The sequence below is a fragment of the Neocloeon triangulifer genome, unplaced genomic scaffold, assembly GCF_031216515.1.
Source record: "Neocloeon triangulifer isolate White Clay Creek 2 clone unplaced genomic scaffold, ASM3121651v1 ptg000011l, whole genome shotgun sequence".
NCBI lineage: Eukaryota > Metazoa > Arthropoda > Insecta > Ephemeroptera > Baetidae > Neocloeon > Neocloeon triangulifer.
Window position 1 is genome coordinate 122191 of NW_026775553.1, and position 14362 is coordinate 136552.

The 14362-nt window shown below is 43.2% G+C and overlaps 1 protein-coding gene across 9 annotated transcripts in view; it reads left to right on the forward strand.

The window, feature by feature from the left end:
- Window positions 1-14362, forward strand: part of LOC132196126 (dynein beta chain, ciliary-like) — a 55894-nt gene that overhangs the window by 11442 nt on the left and 30090 nt on the right. For 8 of the 9 annotated variants that reach the window (XM_059618556.1, XM_059618555.1, XM_059618558.1 and 5 more), the window contains 25 exons: window positions 489-634; window positions 2240-2432; window positions 2546-2685; window positions 2969-3087; window positions 3154-3355; window positions 3582-3761; window positions 3959-4169; window positions 4220-4297; window positions 4351-4521; window positions 4678-4956; window positions 5101-5214; window positions 5273-5439; window positions 5717-5882; window positions 6375-6498; window positions 7170-7318; window positions 8377-8616; window positions 8667-8891; window positions 9559-9927; window positions 10458-10691; window positions 11045-11223; window positions 11569-11839; window positions 12819-12938; window positions 13001-13143; window positions 13286-13487; window positions 14092-14316. In XM_059618556.1, the coding sequence (XP_059474539.1) occupies window positions 489-634; window positions 2240-2432; window positions 2546-2685; window positions 2969-3087; window positions 3154-3355; window positions 3582-3761; window positions 3959-4169; window positions 4220-4297; window positions 4351-4521; window positions 4678-4956; window positions 5101-5214; window positions 5273-5439; window positions 5717-5882; window positions 6375-6498; window positions 7170-7318; window positions 8377-8616; window positions 8667-8891; window positions 9559-9927; window positions 10458-10691; window positions 11045-11223; window positions 11569-11839; window positions 12819-12938; window positions 13001-13143; window positions 13286-13487; window positions 14092-14316 (4647 nt within the window). The remainder of the gene's footprint in view (window positions 1-488; window positions 635-2239; window positions 2433-2545; window positions 2686-2968; window positions 3088-3153; window positions 3356-3581; window positions 3762-3958; window positions 4170-4219; window positions 4298-4350; window positions 4522-4677; window positions 4957-5100; window positions 5215-5272; window positions 5440-5716; window positions 5883-6374; window positions 6499-7169; window positions 7319-8376; window positions 8617-8666; window positions 8892-9558; window positions 9928-10457; window positions 10692-11044; window positions 11224-11568; window positions 11840-12818; window positions 12939-13000; window positions 13144-13285; window positions 13488-14091; window positions 14317-14362) is intronic. The other variant, XM_059618561.1, reaches the window with a different exon arrangement.

The following is a 14362-nucleotide window of genomic DNA, read 5'->3' on the forward strand; positions in this document are numbered from 1 at the left end:
TATTTTAAAAAAAAGATCGATTATAACATTTCCAGCTCTCAATTGGGTTTGAAACAAATTCTTATCTATGAATATATGATTATACTTCTTCTAAATCCCTGTCAAATAGAGAGAAAATTGATTTTGTGGCTGAAATGACTTGCTCAGCGCAATGATTAATTTTAAAATTAAAAAAACGGTTCTTTAATTAAAAAGTTTTTTGTTATTGACTTGGAAGTTACAAATAACTTGTAAAGCTTCAGCAAAACGCATGGATTTAGGCTGATTTTGATGTTCAGTTTTTGTAATGAAAGGTTTACAAAAGGCTGCGTGTGCCGCAGCCGTTTTGTTGCAGAGGTGCTTGGTAGAGTTGTAAAATTGAAGGGTGTTGCGACACGAAAGCTGCAAACAATGCAATGGGGAAACTGTTCTTATTTTCAATTTGTGTGCAATTGATCTGCACGCGATCCAACCCCGTCAGGCATTTATGCAAAAGTTTTGATTTAAAGGGTCTGGTGGCGGCGCACAAGGGCCAGCTCGTGACGCGAGGGCTGGACAAGAACGTGCCGCCGGTGGCAGGCACCCTCATGTGGAGCCGCAAACTCCGGCTGCGCGTGCAAGACCAACTTCAGACCTTCTTCGACCTCGACATTCCGTGAGAAAAATTGTTCTTTACCTTTTCCGCAGCAGAAATCAATGCACAATTTTAGCTTTTAGTTATTCCAATGCCAGTGAAAAAGGGCTGTATATTTTTCTTAAACTTTTTACTTATCAGTTTGAGCATGGCTCTTGATTCTTGTAAATATCTCTTTAGCACGTTATGATACTTTCATAAAAAAAAGTATCTGCCGGTCACCTGACCTGAGAAATTCCCAACCTTCAGGGTGACCCTGAGATACATAAATTTAAGTTCAACTAAAAAGAGGTTTCGATCAAAGGGTTATTTGTGCGGAGTCTTTACAAAACAGTCAATGATAGCCAAAGCCTTGGTCTTCATATCATCGATGAAAACTGAAGACCCATTTTTGGCACCCTGATGGAATTCCAAAGGCTAAATTTCATATTTCACTATGTTGTAAATCTCAAATCAAAATTGCGAATTAGCCAATCGCTTTCTTATCGGTTGAATTTTTTCCAGGTTACAAATGTTCAGTACTCTATATTACGTCTTACATTCACAAAATATCCGAAGAACTTCAAAACTCAGGGTATACCCCGAGCTCACCAGGGTGATGAAGAACAATGCTGAAAATTGGTAACTTGACTAATTCAACCAGCAGAAAGCGATTGTCTCTCTCATAACTTTAGAGTTTTGTAACATGGTAAAAAAAGTGAAATTTGTACTCTTCGAAGGTTCGTCAGGGTACCCAAAATGGTTAGCAACGTTTGACCATCATTTAGGAAAGAATGAAATAGGTAATTGACTATCTTTTCCGTTTATTCGTAGGTAAAATTTGATTAAAACAAAAAAATGTGTTTTTATTTGCTATTTTTTTTTATATACATATAACAAAATTTGACGATAACCAGTATTTCTTTGGATCCTTCATCTTTGATTATAAATTGCAAGGGGGTCTCAAAAATAGAAACATGAAATGAAATTTCCTGGAAATTTGTAGAAAATTTAATAAGCAAATAATTAATTTTACTGTTGTTTATTTGTCCACATATCATAAATATTACGAATTGTGTTTTTATGTATATTTTTTTGTAATTTTATAACAAAATTAATTTGATTTAATGAAGACAATGGAATCTGACTATATACTTTTATAATAATTTTTAATGCTACTCATATCAACAGATTAGATAATTTAATACCTGCATGTTCAAAAATATTAGGGCGATCCAAAAGGCTAACTTGGCCCAGGCTAAATTAACCTGGCCTGGACTTATTGAAACCGCCATTCAATTTTGCTGGTGGGCTAAGTTCGCCTGCGGCTAAGTCAAGTTAGCCTGGGCCAGGTTAGGCTTTTCGATCGCCCTAATTGTATTTGGAAAGCATAAAAATAATAAACTTGATTCTGCCCGAAATTTCCTGTTATTGGAATCTCTTTTTCAATCAGGGTCACTCTGCAGGTTTGGCATTTTTTCAGGTCCGGTGAGCAGACCAATCCTTTAGCTACTCAAATAGATGTGCTTTCATTTTTCTTCTTGATACTGTGTCGTTTGTAAAAACTGGTCAACGTGCTTTGAACGCAAATCATTAAGCATTAAACAGGATTAATTAGGGATTGAATTTTTTGTATAAAATTTGCAGTCTGAGCAAGTGCGAGAAGGCGAGGGCGCTAAGGGCGAGACACGGCGCGTTTCTGGAGCAACTGGCCGAGTGGGAGGAGCGGCTTTTGGGCGAGTGGGCGGCCGAGGCGACGGCGCTGTCCCACGACAACCTGCTGCAGCCGCTGCTCCTCCGCAGACCCAACAAGGAACTCGCCCTCAACTTCCACCCGCAGGTCTCAAATAATACGCATTTCATCTAAACTGAATTTGGCCTTCATACAAAAACTGTTCTACATTCATGTTCATATCTAAACCGCACTTTTCTCTAACTTTGGCGATTGTGCAGCTGGTGAGCGTGTTGCGGGAGGTTCACTACCTCATCAAACTGGGCGTCGGCGAAAAAGTTCCGGCGACAGCGATGGGCGTTTACGCGCGCAACGAGACGCTGCGCCAATTCTCGGCCAACCTCAACCTGGCCACAAACTGGTCAGTCGCCCCCTCTCCAAAATAATGAAGTTATTTTTTTTTTTAATTCTTTTCAGCACACTAAGTGTGCATTCTACATTCCCAGAAAAAAATTATATTCAAAATTAAATAAGGAATGACCCAGATGGGGCAATTTGTTCCAACAATAGTCAATTTATTATGTGTATTGCAACAATGGGTATTGAGAGCATTTGTAAACGGCCGATTGGGAGTAAAATTGCAACTAGCTGGAGTAGCTTGTGCCTCTGTTCGCCGAGATCACTCATTTTTGATTGGTTGGCAGGTACAACCGGGTGCGCAAGTTGAGTCAGCCAGTCGAGTTGCGGCTGCTGGAGCGCGAGGTGCGGCGTCTTGACGCGGACGTCGACCGTGCCCAGCTCGAGCTCAACTGGGACAGCGCAGGTGCGAGTGCCCTCCCCGCCTTCCTTCACCCCCTCTCTCCACTCAACCTTTGTGTGTTGTTCGCAGGCGTGTGGGAGTTTGTGGTGCGGCTGCGCGACGCGGCGCAAGACCTCGAGGCACGCTTGCGCAGGACTCAGAAGAACGTTTGCAGCATCAGGACGGCAGCGTCGGCCTGGGCCAGGGAACCCCTCCACTCCAGGGGCAGGAGTAAAAACCCCCTCCCGCTGCCCCAGCCCTGCGACCACGCTCTCCTCGCCTCCCACAAAAGGCAAGTCTCTCGCACTTTTGTCAACTCTGATTTTTTTTTGTTTTATCACCATTTAATTATTGCATTTCATCTGCATTCGTGTTTTAACAAATTGTTTAATTTTATTTCATTTAAAACCAGCAACCGCTTTAAAATTTTCGATATTTTTTCAACCTTTTTGGAAAATTAAACTTTTATTTTATTTTTGCACATTGACGGGCTGAATTAAATTGCAATAATGGCGCAGGTTTAAGGAAGTGGTTGACGCTGGCAAAGAGATAAATCGGCTGATGGCCGAGAACAAAAGTTTGTTCCATAGAAGTGAAGAAGGTGAAAGCGACGACGAGTGGCTTGCGCTGTGGGGCGACTACGAAGACTTCATCGACGAGATAGTCAGCAAATGTTTGCAGCAGGCCGTTGGCTGCAGGTAAAGCTAAATTTTCAACAAATATGACATCTGATTTGCCGTCAATTTTTTTCCAAGACATACATATATCTTAAGAAACGTTGCATTTTGTTGGTTTCTGGTATTATCTTTTAAAACGATATGTATGCCTTATGCATATAATTGATGATGTCATGAGATAGATTTTCAAAAATTGTCAAATGGGGTTGCGGTTTCAGTCTGAACTACCTGCTGGAGGAAATGAGTCCTCGCAAAGGTCAAACGCCTCTGTTTGAGGTCAAGTTGGAGCTGGTGGGGCAGCAGATGGTTTTCCGGCCGGAGCTCGAGTCTGAGTTTCCTGCCCTCATCGACACCCTGCTCGAGGAGATCGCGTTCATCGCCAAACTGGTGCCCAGGGTCAGCGCTAGGCGGCAGCACCCTCACTACGCCGTGAGTACTTTTCGATGAAAACTGACCATGATGCGACCTCTGATCTGCAGGTGGACGTGGACGAGAATTGCGACATCAAAGAAATGAACGCAGAAATCTGCTCCAGGGTCGCGGCCGCCGTTACACAGGTGACCCCACTCTATGTTTTACCAAAAGTTTCGCTGACGTTTGAAACTTTCAGGCGGTCAACTACACCTCAGGGTTCGAGAACTACTCGTACCTGTGGCTTGAGGACAAATCGGCCTTCCTGCTCGACTTTTTGGCCTCCGGCTTGCGTATGGCGGCCGATGAGGAGCAGCTCGACGACCAGCAACCGCCGCAACCCCCCACCATCGCCCAGTTCAAGGAGCAGGTATTCGTCCTTAAAATTTAAAAACCAGGATTAAGTGTGTTATCATGCTTTATGAAAAAGTAACAGTTTTAGTTCCTCGGGTTTTAAACATAAAATAAACTTGCCTTTTTGGCGGGTTAGCGCATTCGTGAAGAAATATAATTTGCGTGTTTCTAGATCGACGCTTTTGCAAGTGTGCAGGAGGAGGTGGGGGGAATGGCGGAAGAGACGGAGGCGCAAGGGTGGCTGCGCGTGGACCTGCGGCCGTTCAAGCAGAGCGTGGTGAACGAGAGCGGGCAGTGGGGCGCCCTGCTGATGCACCACCTCGAACACCACGTGCGCAACACCCTCTCCTCGCTGGCCGCCTTTGTCGTCGAGGCCGAGGCGGGCCTGCAGGCGGCCGTCAAAGACGACGACTACCTCTCCCTCGTCAGTGTTATGAGCTACCTCAGACAGGTACACTAACATTTGGAAAAACTAAAATTTTAAATTATTAATTTTAATTCATTGGACTTGGTTAGCGGCTTTGAATGGGACAAAATTATCTCATGTTATGTTGGTTGTAATGAATGTTTTTGGTTTTTGCAATGCAAATTGCAGATAAAGTCCCGGTTGGAGGAGACGGACGGGCAGTTCGCGCCGCTGAGGGAGACGCTGCAGCTGCTGGCGCAGTACGAGCACGAAATGCCCGAGGAGATCCACGTCCTCCTGGAAGTGCGTTGACTTTGTATTTTTGGAAAGAATTGGAGTTGAATTTAACTTGTTTTAAAAGGAGCTGCCGCAGCAGTGGCGCTCGCTGAAGCACTCGGCCGAGGTGGTGCGTCAACAGGTGGCCCCCCTGCGCAGCATCCAGCAGGGCCTCATCCGACGACGCATGCACGACTTTGAGGCTCGCCAGGCCAAGCACTACGACACCTTCAAAAGGTCGCACTTCTTCAGGTGACAAATTTTTATCATTATAATAGGTGTGAAAAAGTGCTACACAGCAGAAGAACGGAATTCACTTTTTGTGTTGTTCACTTATATTATTTATTTATTTGTTCAATTCACTACTAGAACTTGTAAAGTATCTAATTTATGAGTAATTATTTTCAAAACCAATTTCGCACAGAAAAAAAAAACAAAAAACGTGCACAGGTTAATTAATTATACTCTAGTGTTTTACCAGAGCAGCTTAATCGTTTTTTTTTTTTTTTTAACATTTTGTTTGGTGAAGGTATGAATGTCAAAACCCTTACGAGTTGTTGGACGGCGAGGACGCGCTGCTGTCCGAGCTTGAAGCGGAGCTTTTCCAGATAAAGGACACGGCCTCTCTGTTTGAGGTGCCCCTCAACGAACTCAAGCCCATTGCCAGCTGCCGTCGCGAAATGAAGCTAGTCAAGGTAACAACTAAATTTAAAAAAAAAACTCAATTTCTGAAAATTAATTTTTTTAATTTTAGAGTAACCGCTAGCTTTGTTTAAATTATGTCTATACATTACATGATTTTATTAATTTTTAAAATTTCAAAAACATCTTATTCTAATGCAAACTTCAGCAATACTTTTAGAATTGCAGTTTTTGATGAAATATTTATTCTTCCAAAACATGTTTAATGCTCTCTATGTTATAGTTGATTGTATAATTTCAACACAGGCTTGCGTCGTTTCGCCTTCTTAATGCAAAGTCTACTTGCTTAAATTTAAGTAATTCAAATTACAAGCATAGAGACATTATTCACTATCTTCTTTAATCTGATGGGAGGGGGGATGCAAATATGAATGGGAAATATGGAGTTGTCTTCATTATTGAAAAAAACCTCAATTGTATGAATGGTTCATATTCGTCGAATACACAGTTTTATTTTTAATGATTAACTATTAATCTCATCACAGCACCTATGGGACTTCATCGGGGTAGTGCGTTCAAGCATAAAACACTGGAAAACGACGCCGTGGAAGAAAATTGACGTAGAGAACATGGACATTGATTGCAAGAAGTTTGCCAAAGAAATCAAAAGTATGGTATTTTTCTAAATGGGCATTTTTTTTTATAGTTTGGAGGGTACTTTTTGAAAAACTCTAACCAAAAGATAAGGTTAAAGGTTGTGGTAAAGAGGCCCCTTGCCTTTTGATCAAAAGAAGCGCTCGATCCTCTGGAATTTCGGAGGTATTGGAAAAAAATGTAGCCTAAAGTGTGTAAAATTGCATACTAAAATTTCAAAATGCCATTATCCATACTTTTTTTAGATGATTTTCTAATAGGAAAACAAAAATTTCGATTTTCCGTGATAGGAATACATTTTCAAACAGTGATAACTAAGTTTGTGTTAGAGTTACATCAAAAAGTTAACCTCTTGGCTTTGTCATTCGAACTATGTACTGGTCATCCAGGTCAAGTCACTGAAGGTCAGTGGTCAGTGACCTCTGACCTTTCAAAATGGTAAGCCACAATTTTTGAAGCTTTTGAAATAAATTCTAATAGTGCGTCTTGTTAATCTGACCTTATATGTTGGCATACCTTTTCTAAGGTTCAAGGTCACTGGGGTCAATGATTGTTCATAACTTGACCTGGATAACCAATACATAGTTTGATAAATTGCAAGTTTTTTTCAATAATTACCGTTGAAACCGGTTAAATCTAGACAAATAATTTGCAAATATTGAAACTTTTCTCGAATGGAAAAACAGTGATGGACAAGGAGGTGCGGCAGTGCGACGCGTACCTGGAGGTGGAGGCGACTGTGCGCAACATGATCACGAGTCTGCGCGCCGTTGCCGAGCTGCAGAACCCGGCGATCCGCGAACGCCACTGGCACCAGCTGATGGCCGCCACCAAGGTCAGTCCCTTGCTGTCCCCACCCCACTCTCAGTGTTTGTCTTTGTCTCACCTACCCTCGAATCCGTTCTCTATGCCGCTCTCTGCATTTTGGATTTGACCTGTCTCTGTTTTCTCATTTTTGAGCCCTCCTAATTAATGTGTATGTCGCATGACTGTGTGTCTGGGTCGGCAGGAGGCGGGACACGTGCCGGTGCTGGACTTCTCGGTGAGAATTGATTCCGTCGCAAAAAACCATGAAAACCATTTTGGAATGCATTCAATTTCAATTCTGACTAGAAAAGTGACTCGCCTTGATTTGTACTGATCAATTTATTTTTTCTTTGCTAAATATTTCACAAAAATGATTAATTTATACGTTGATGAACAACCAATCACAATATTAATAAACATATAAATATACTCTGATATAGATCACCAGCTTAACTTGCACAAAGCCACTTGTGCAAAACCGCTGTCCATAGATAGTCATGTGTAAAAAGCTCTTCTATTCCTTTCGTTTCACACAAGAAAGCACTCGCCTTGCATGCGCCAAAAAGGTAAACATATTTTGAACTAAACTCGGTTTTCACCTTACCTTGATTTATATTATTATAGTGTTAAAAGTCAGAGCGTTACAAAGTTCGCCGCACACAAAATGAACTTTCGGAGATTTATTAAATTCTTGGAAGATTACGCAGGCTCAATGAAAGAAGTGCCTGGGGTTTTGGTCCACAAGCCCAACCTGGTCTAGTGATGATTCAACCCGCCGTGCAATTTGAATGTCAGGTTGAATTTAGCCAGGCTATAGGCTTTTCTATCGCTCTCAATATATTTTTGGTCATATCCGACTACAGAATTTTTTGGACAAGAAACATTCACCCTCACTCCAGTGAAAACCGCACTGTAAATAGATCGATTAGGCATTAAAAGATTGTTCAAAGGCTTCTGAGCGTGGGCTCAATTTACTTTTTCGATAATATGGAATCACTTGAATTTCTAAATTAATTCTTTGTAAAGTTGTGTGCGGTGGATTGCGGAGCAACTTTAGAAAGGGATTGAATTGAAGTGCGACTTTAGGTGCACTTCATGATGGACGAGCGGACGACGCTGAATGAGTTGCTGGGGCTGCAGCTGCACCAGTTCGAGGACGAGGTGCGCGGAATCGTGGAACAGGCGATCAAGGAACGCGGAATGGAGGGCGTGTTGCGCGACCTCGACGAAACGTGGCGCCACATGCGCTTCGAACGCGACCCTCTGAGCGGCTGCAACGCCCTCAGGGCCTCCGAGGAGCTGATCGAGACCCTCGAGGAGAACCAGGTCGGTGACCTCCCCGTTCGAATTGAGCCTCGCTCTGACCCGTTTCGCAGGTGCAGCTGCAGAACCTGATGTCGTCCAAGTACATCGCGTTCTTCCTGCGCGAGGTGTCCGCGTGGCAGCAGCGCCTGTCCAACGCCGACCAGGTCATCAGCGTGTGGTTCGACGTGCAGCGCACGTGGCTTCACCTCAACTCGATCTTCACCACCTCCGACGACATCCGCCAACAGCTGCCCCAGGACTCGGACAGGTTCTACGCCATCGACACAACCTTCAGGGTAAGCAAAGCCCTAAATCTGCTCTTGACCAGGCGTCTGGGAAAACTATCAATCTATTCCAAGCTAATGTTGCCCAGCGAAATCTTGAGAGTGTTTTTTTTTTTTTTACTTCACACTCTTACACTTTTTGTCCTAAATCTATCAGGACGAGAAATGTTATTATTGTAGTTGAAAGGTTATAATCATCCCATAAAAAGAACCGAAGTAAGGATGTTTTCTTTTACCCTTTCGCTTTGAATATCTGCAAAACAAAAATTAAACACGTCCCCTATTTTAATATGTTATTCTCCTTTGCGAATCTGGCACATTTTGGCCAATTTAGAATTTCGAAAATTTACTTTGTTTGTATAGTCCGTCTAATGCCGTACAAATCGTACAAGGTACAAGATTTCCATTGAGATTTTTTCACTCCATCTGAGATTTTTGAAAAAAGTCCAACTGAGCCTCTGAAAAAAAATTGGCAATTTTGAATACTTTACAAATTACTTTGGTGCTATTTGATCTTACACTTGGGGAAAGAAATATGCAACATTAATTTCATCAAAATTGGAGGACCCATGATGCCAAGAGTGTGTCTATTAAAACAAAACTGACTGAGGGGAAATATTTTTTTTATGTTAAACTGGAACCTTTTTTCTCGGGGGTGATAAAAGTTTCAAATTGCTAGCGGATGCTGAGCGAAATGCCGGCGCTGGTGATCGAGGCGACGAACCAGCCAGGGTTGTACGAGCAGCTGGAGGGGCTGCAGGGCGAACTGACGTTGTGCGAGAAGGCGCTGGCCGAGTACCTGGAGACGAAGCGACTCGCCTTCCCGCGCTTCTACTTCGTCTCGTCGCTCGACCTGCTCGACATCCTGTCCAACGGAAACCACCCCCTGCGCGTCACCAGGCACCTGACCAAGCTTTTCGACTCGATGGCCTACCTCACCTTCAGGGAGGTGCACAACCTGACCGACGTCAAGGACGTCGCCACCGCCATGATTGCCAAGGACGGCGAACTCGTCAACTTCCACCAAGACTTCCACTGCCGAGGACCCGTGAGTTGTCAATTAAAGAAGTCCAAATTTTTAAAATCCACTGAATTAACAGTGGTGTTAAAAATCAACCCCTTTTACTTGAATCGAAACAGCAAAGGGTTGCTTTGTTCATTCCTTCTATTGCCCTCAATTTTCGAAATTGCATTTTTTCAATCCATCCATGTTATTTAAATGGTAAATTTGTTCCATCTCCTACAATCCTCCTTTTTGTAAGCTGCTTTTACCTTATCACCATTAATGAAGAATTTCAGCCCCCTGAACACAACTTTTTATCTTTTTTGGGGTAGAATTAAGTTTTTTGGTTGTCATATCTTTTTGTAAATGTCTCATCCCGAGGAAATTTTCACATTGATATGTTTTATTATTTCACACCCCACTCGACATTCACCCCTTCACATCCGCTTCGAAGTTTCTGCAGGGGATGATTTTGAACGTACTCGAGTCGTTCAATTCATCTCGAAAGTTAAAATTAAATACCGCTTTCGATCAAAAGTGGATCGTGAATTTGAAAGGGTTGAAATGAATTTAAGGTGGAGGTGTGGTTGAGCCGGCTGGAGAAACACATGCGCGGGACGATGCGTGAGTACTTGGAGCGGGCCGTGCTCGCGTACGAGGAGAAGCCGCGCGAGCAGTGGCTTTTCGACTTCCCCGCGCAGGTCTCGCTGTGCGGCTCGCAGGTTTGGTGGACGGCCGAGGTCGCCGCCGCCTTCGCGCGGCTCGAGGAGGGCTACGAAAACGCGCTCAAGGACTACCAGCGCAAACAGGTATTCAACTTTTAATTACCCTAATAAAAAAGGCATTGCAAGCTTTTATTTTATTTTGACCCACGTTTGGCATGAGCCAACCGATTGGATAAATATTTCAGTACTAGATTAAAGCAGCAATTAAATTTAAACGTCGTATTGGCAAAAGTAACCTTGCACTTCGACCTGCGACCTTGGCACAAAAGCAAAGTTTTAGGTCGTCTCAATTCTAACAACTTTGGTTATTATACATTATAGCATTATACAATAAAAACCGAGATAAATCGATTTTCCACATCTCCTTTAAAAATAAATTTCCAGCATCATTTTTGCTGAAGAATAAACAAGAAAATAAAACTATTAACATGTGATAGGTGTCGCAGCTGAACACGCTGATCTCGCTGCTGCTAGGCGAGCTGAGCAAACAGCAGCGCCAGAAAATCATGACGCTGTGCACCATTGACGTGCACGCGCGGGACGTCGTCTCTAAATTGGTTCAGCTCAGGGTCGAATCCGCCTCCGCCTTCCCCTGGCAGTCCCAGCTCAGACACAGGTAGACTTAATCAATTTACAAATAATTTAATTTATGTACGTAATCCTTTTACTTCAACCATAGTAATGCTTGCATTTAGATAAATTTATGTTCCTAATTGCAGTATGGATGGTCTTTTTATATCAATTGCGACTTTATATGCAAAGCTCTATTTAAATATTAATTTTATTCATGCCATGAGTTTAAATTTAATATTAATCCGCAACAATTTGACGCAAAATTGAACAAATACATATATGGTTGTAAAGAAAAAGAAACTTATTTGTTACTTGAAGGATTGAAGTGTAAAAAATAATAATTAATTAACAAAATGATCAATTCATGTATTGTTTTCTTTTGCGTCAGGTGGGACGGCGGGTCGAAGGAGTGTTTCATCAACATTTGCGACGCGCAGTTTGGGTACGCGTACGAGTACTTGGGCAACACGCCGCGGCTGGTGATCACGCCGCTCACCGACCGCTGCTACATCACCCTGACGCAGTCGCTGCACCTGGTGATGGGCGGCGCCCCCGCCGGGCCCGCGGGCACCGGTAAGACCGAGACCACCAAGGACCTCGGACGCGCCCTCGGCATCATGGTCTACGTCTTCAACTGCTCCGAGCAGATGGACTATCAGGTTGGTTCGCATTCGCACCTAGGCAACTTGCTGTACACGCCTGCACGCATTGCTGCATACATTTAAACACTATATATTCTCAACAAAAAAAATCAAATTTTGACATTTTTAACTACCTGGTATGAGACAAGTCGTTGAGAATCAAATTTCATTGGAAATATTGCAATGTTTTTTAACAGTTTCAATTTTTTTTTTTTTTTTTGATAATTAGCTTCTTGAACTTATGGCGTGTCACCGCGAATCGCGAGTTGCCCCCCAACCGCGATGCACCCATTTGCAAGATTGTCAATTGTGTGTTGCCTCGCCACCGGGGACTTTGATTGAAACGCCAGGCATTCGCCGCATGCCGAAGACATGCTCGGCCGGAAAGGTGGAAACCGGCCGACAGCGAGTCGGTGCAGATTTCTCCGCACCTCCCAGTATCCAGTGGTGTTCGCCGCGATATGAATGTCCACTCCAATCCCGAGATTCTTTCCTTCCGAAAAGCACCCCATTTATCTATTGATATTTTTATTTGCTTGAAAGAGGTAAATAGCATTTTACCATAACTATATAAGTTTTGTCCGTTGAATCAAGATCAATATTAAAAACACTTCACAATATGCAACCATATTTATTCTGATATAATCAGCGTATTTTTAGATCAATATAATTTGATGAAGAATAAAGTGAAGCTATTCAAATTAATTAATTTTGATTTGACAATGCGAATGAATAAAAAGCTTTTAGCTGCAAAGACTGAGAAGAGAAATTTTCACCCTTTTGAACAGCAAAATATTATTTGTAAAAGAGCTTTATTTCTTACCGAGATTCACGCATCACAACAATCGGAGAAAATTTTGATTGTTGCCGAGCGTTCCGATTCAGAGAGTACAAAATTCTAATTAAGTTTCATTGTTGTGATATTAGGTGGACCACCGGTTGCTCCCTTTTGAAATCCAGAATTGCCTTTTTTGACAAAACCAATCAAATGTTGCAGTCGTGCGGCAACATTTACAAGGGGTTGGCGCAGACGGGGGCGTGGGGGTGTTTCGACGAGTTCAACCGCATCTCGGTGGAGGTGCTGTCGGTGGTGGCGGTGCAGGTCAAGAGTCTGCTGGTCCGTTCTCCCCTCCTCGCCCTCCCCCACCCCTTTTTTGATTGGCTGCTTTTCCTTTCAAGGACGCGATCAGGGAGCAGCGGCCGACCTTCAACTTCCAGGGCGGCGAAATCTCGCTGGTGCCCTCCGTCGGCATCTTTGTCACCATGAACCCTGGCTACGCAGGTCGCACCGAGCTGCCCGAGAACCTTAAGGCCCTTTTCAGGTACAATTTACCCTGAAACAAAAAAATTATTCAAAATTTGTTTAAAAATTTAAATCTTTTTGGAAATGTTGTAAAGTTGTTTAAAACCAACTTTCAATTTTTTAACCTTGAGGACTTTCTGGACCTTTGACTTTTGCCACAGGCCGTGCGCGATGGTGGTGCCGGACTTTGAGCTGATCTGCGAGATCATGCTGGTGGCCGAGGGTTTCCAGGAGGCGCGCGTGTTGGCTCGCAAGTTCATCACCCTGTACTCGCTGTGCCGCGAACTGCTGTCCAAGCAGGACCACTACGACTGGGGCCTCAGGGCCATTAAGTCTGTCCTCGTCGTCGCGGGCTCTCTCAAGGTAGATCTCATTTATCTGCAGTCCCCTTTTTTCAATTTACATATTTGGCAAGAAAAAAACATACGAAGCTGCAGTTTTAATTGGAAATAATTGTACTCACTGGCTTTTTTGCCTAATGGACCCAATGGATTCATAGGGGTGAAAATCAGCATAACTAGAAGATTATTTTTTTCTGAACTTTGTAGCAATTTAACCAAGAACTAAGAAAAAGAGGCACAATTTGTAGAGCTTTTTTCCACACACGCTAAAATGTATTTTGATCTTTTAACTCCGTTCAATTGATCAAGGGCAGCACCAATTACCCTAATCAACGCTACCTTTGCTTTCTTTACAAATAGCCTGTGTGTTGATGGAAGTGGAGTATTGGAAAATTAGAAAATAATATGATAATTAACTTCGATCCTAATGAAGTTACGGCAAAATTCTGGGTATCAAAATGTTTTGAGCTCTTTCCAACCACGTGTCTGTTAGTGCCCTTTATTAGTGATGCAGAAAGCACCGACTAAAATTTTTGTTTTAGTTTTATTTTGTGGGATCAAATTTCAGGAATTTTAAGAGGAAGAAATTTTCTTTTTCAAAATTTTTGATTGTGATTTGGCTGCAGCGGGGTGACCGCGAGCGTCCCGAGGAGCAGGTGCTGATGCGCGCGCTGCGGGACTTCAACATCCCGAAGATCGTGGCGGACGACACGCCCGTGTTCATGGGCCTCATCGGGGACCTTTTCCCGGCCCTCGACGTGCCCCGAAAGCGCGACCTTGACTTTGAGCGCGGGGTCAAGCAGGCGGCCGCCGACCTCCACCTCCAGCCCGAGGACAACTTCATCCTCAAGGTCGTGGTCCTTTGGCTCTCAGGTCGCTCACGTTGCTTTCTCGTGT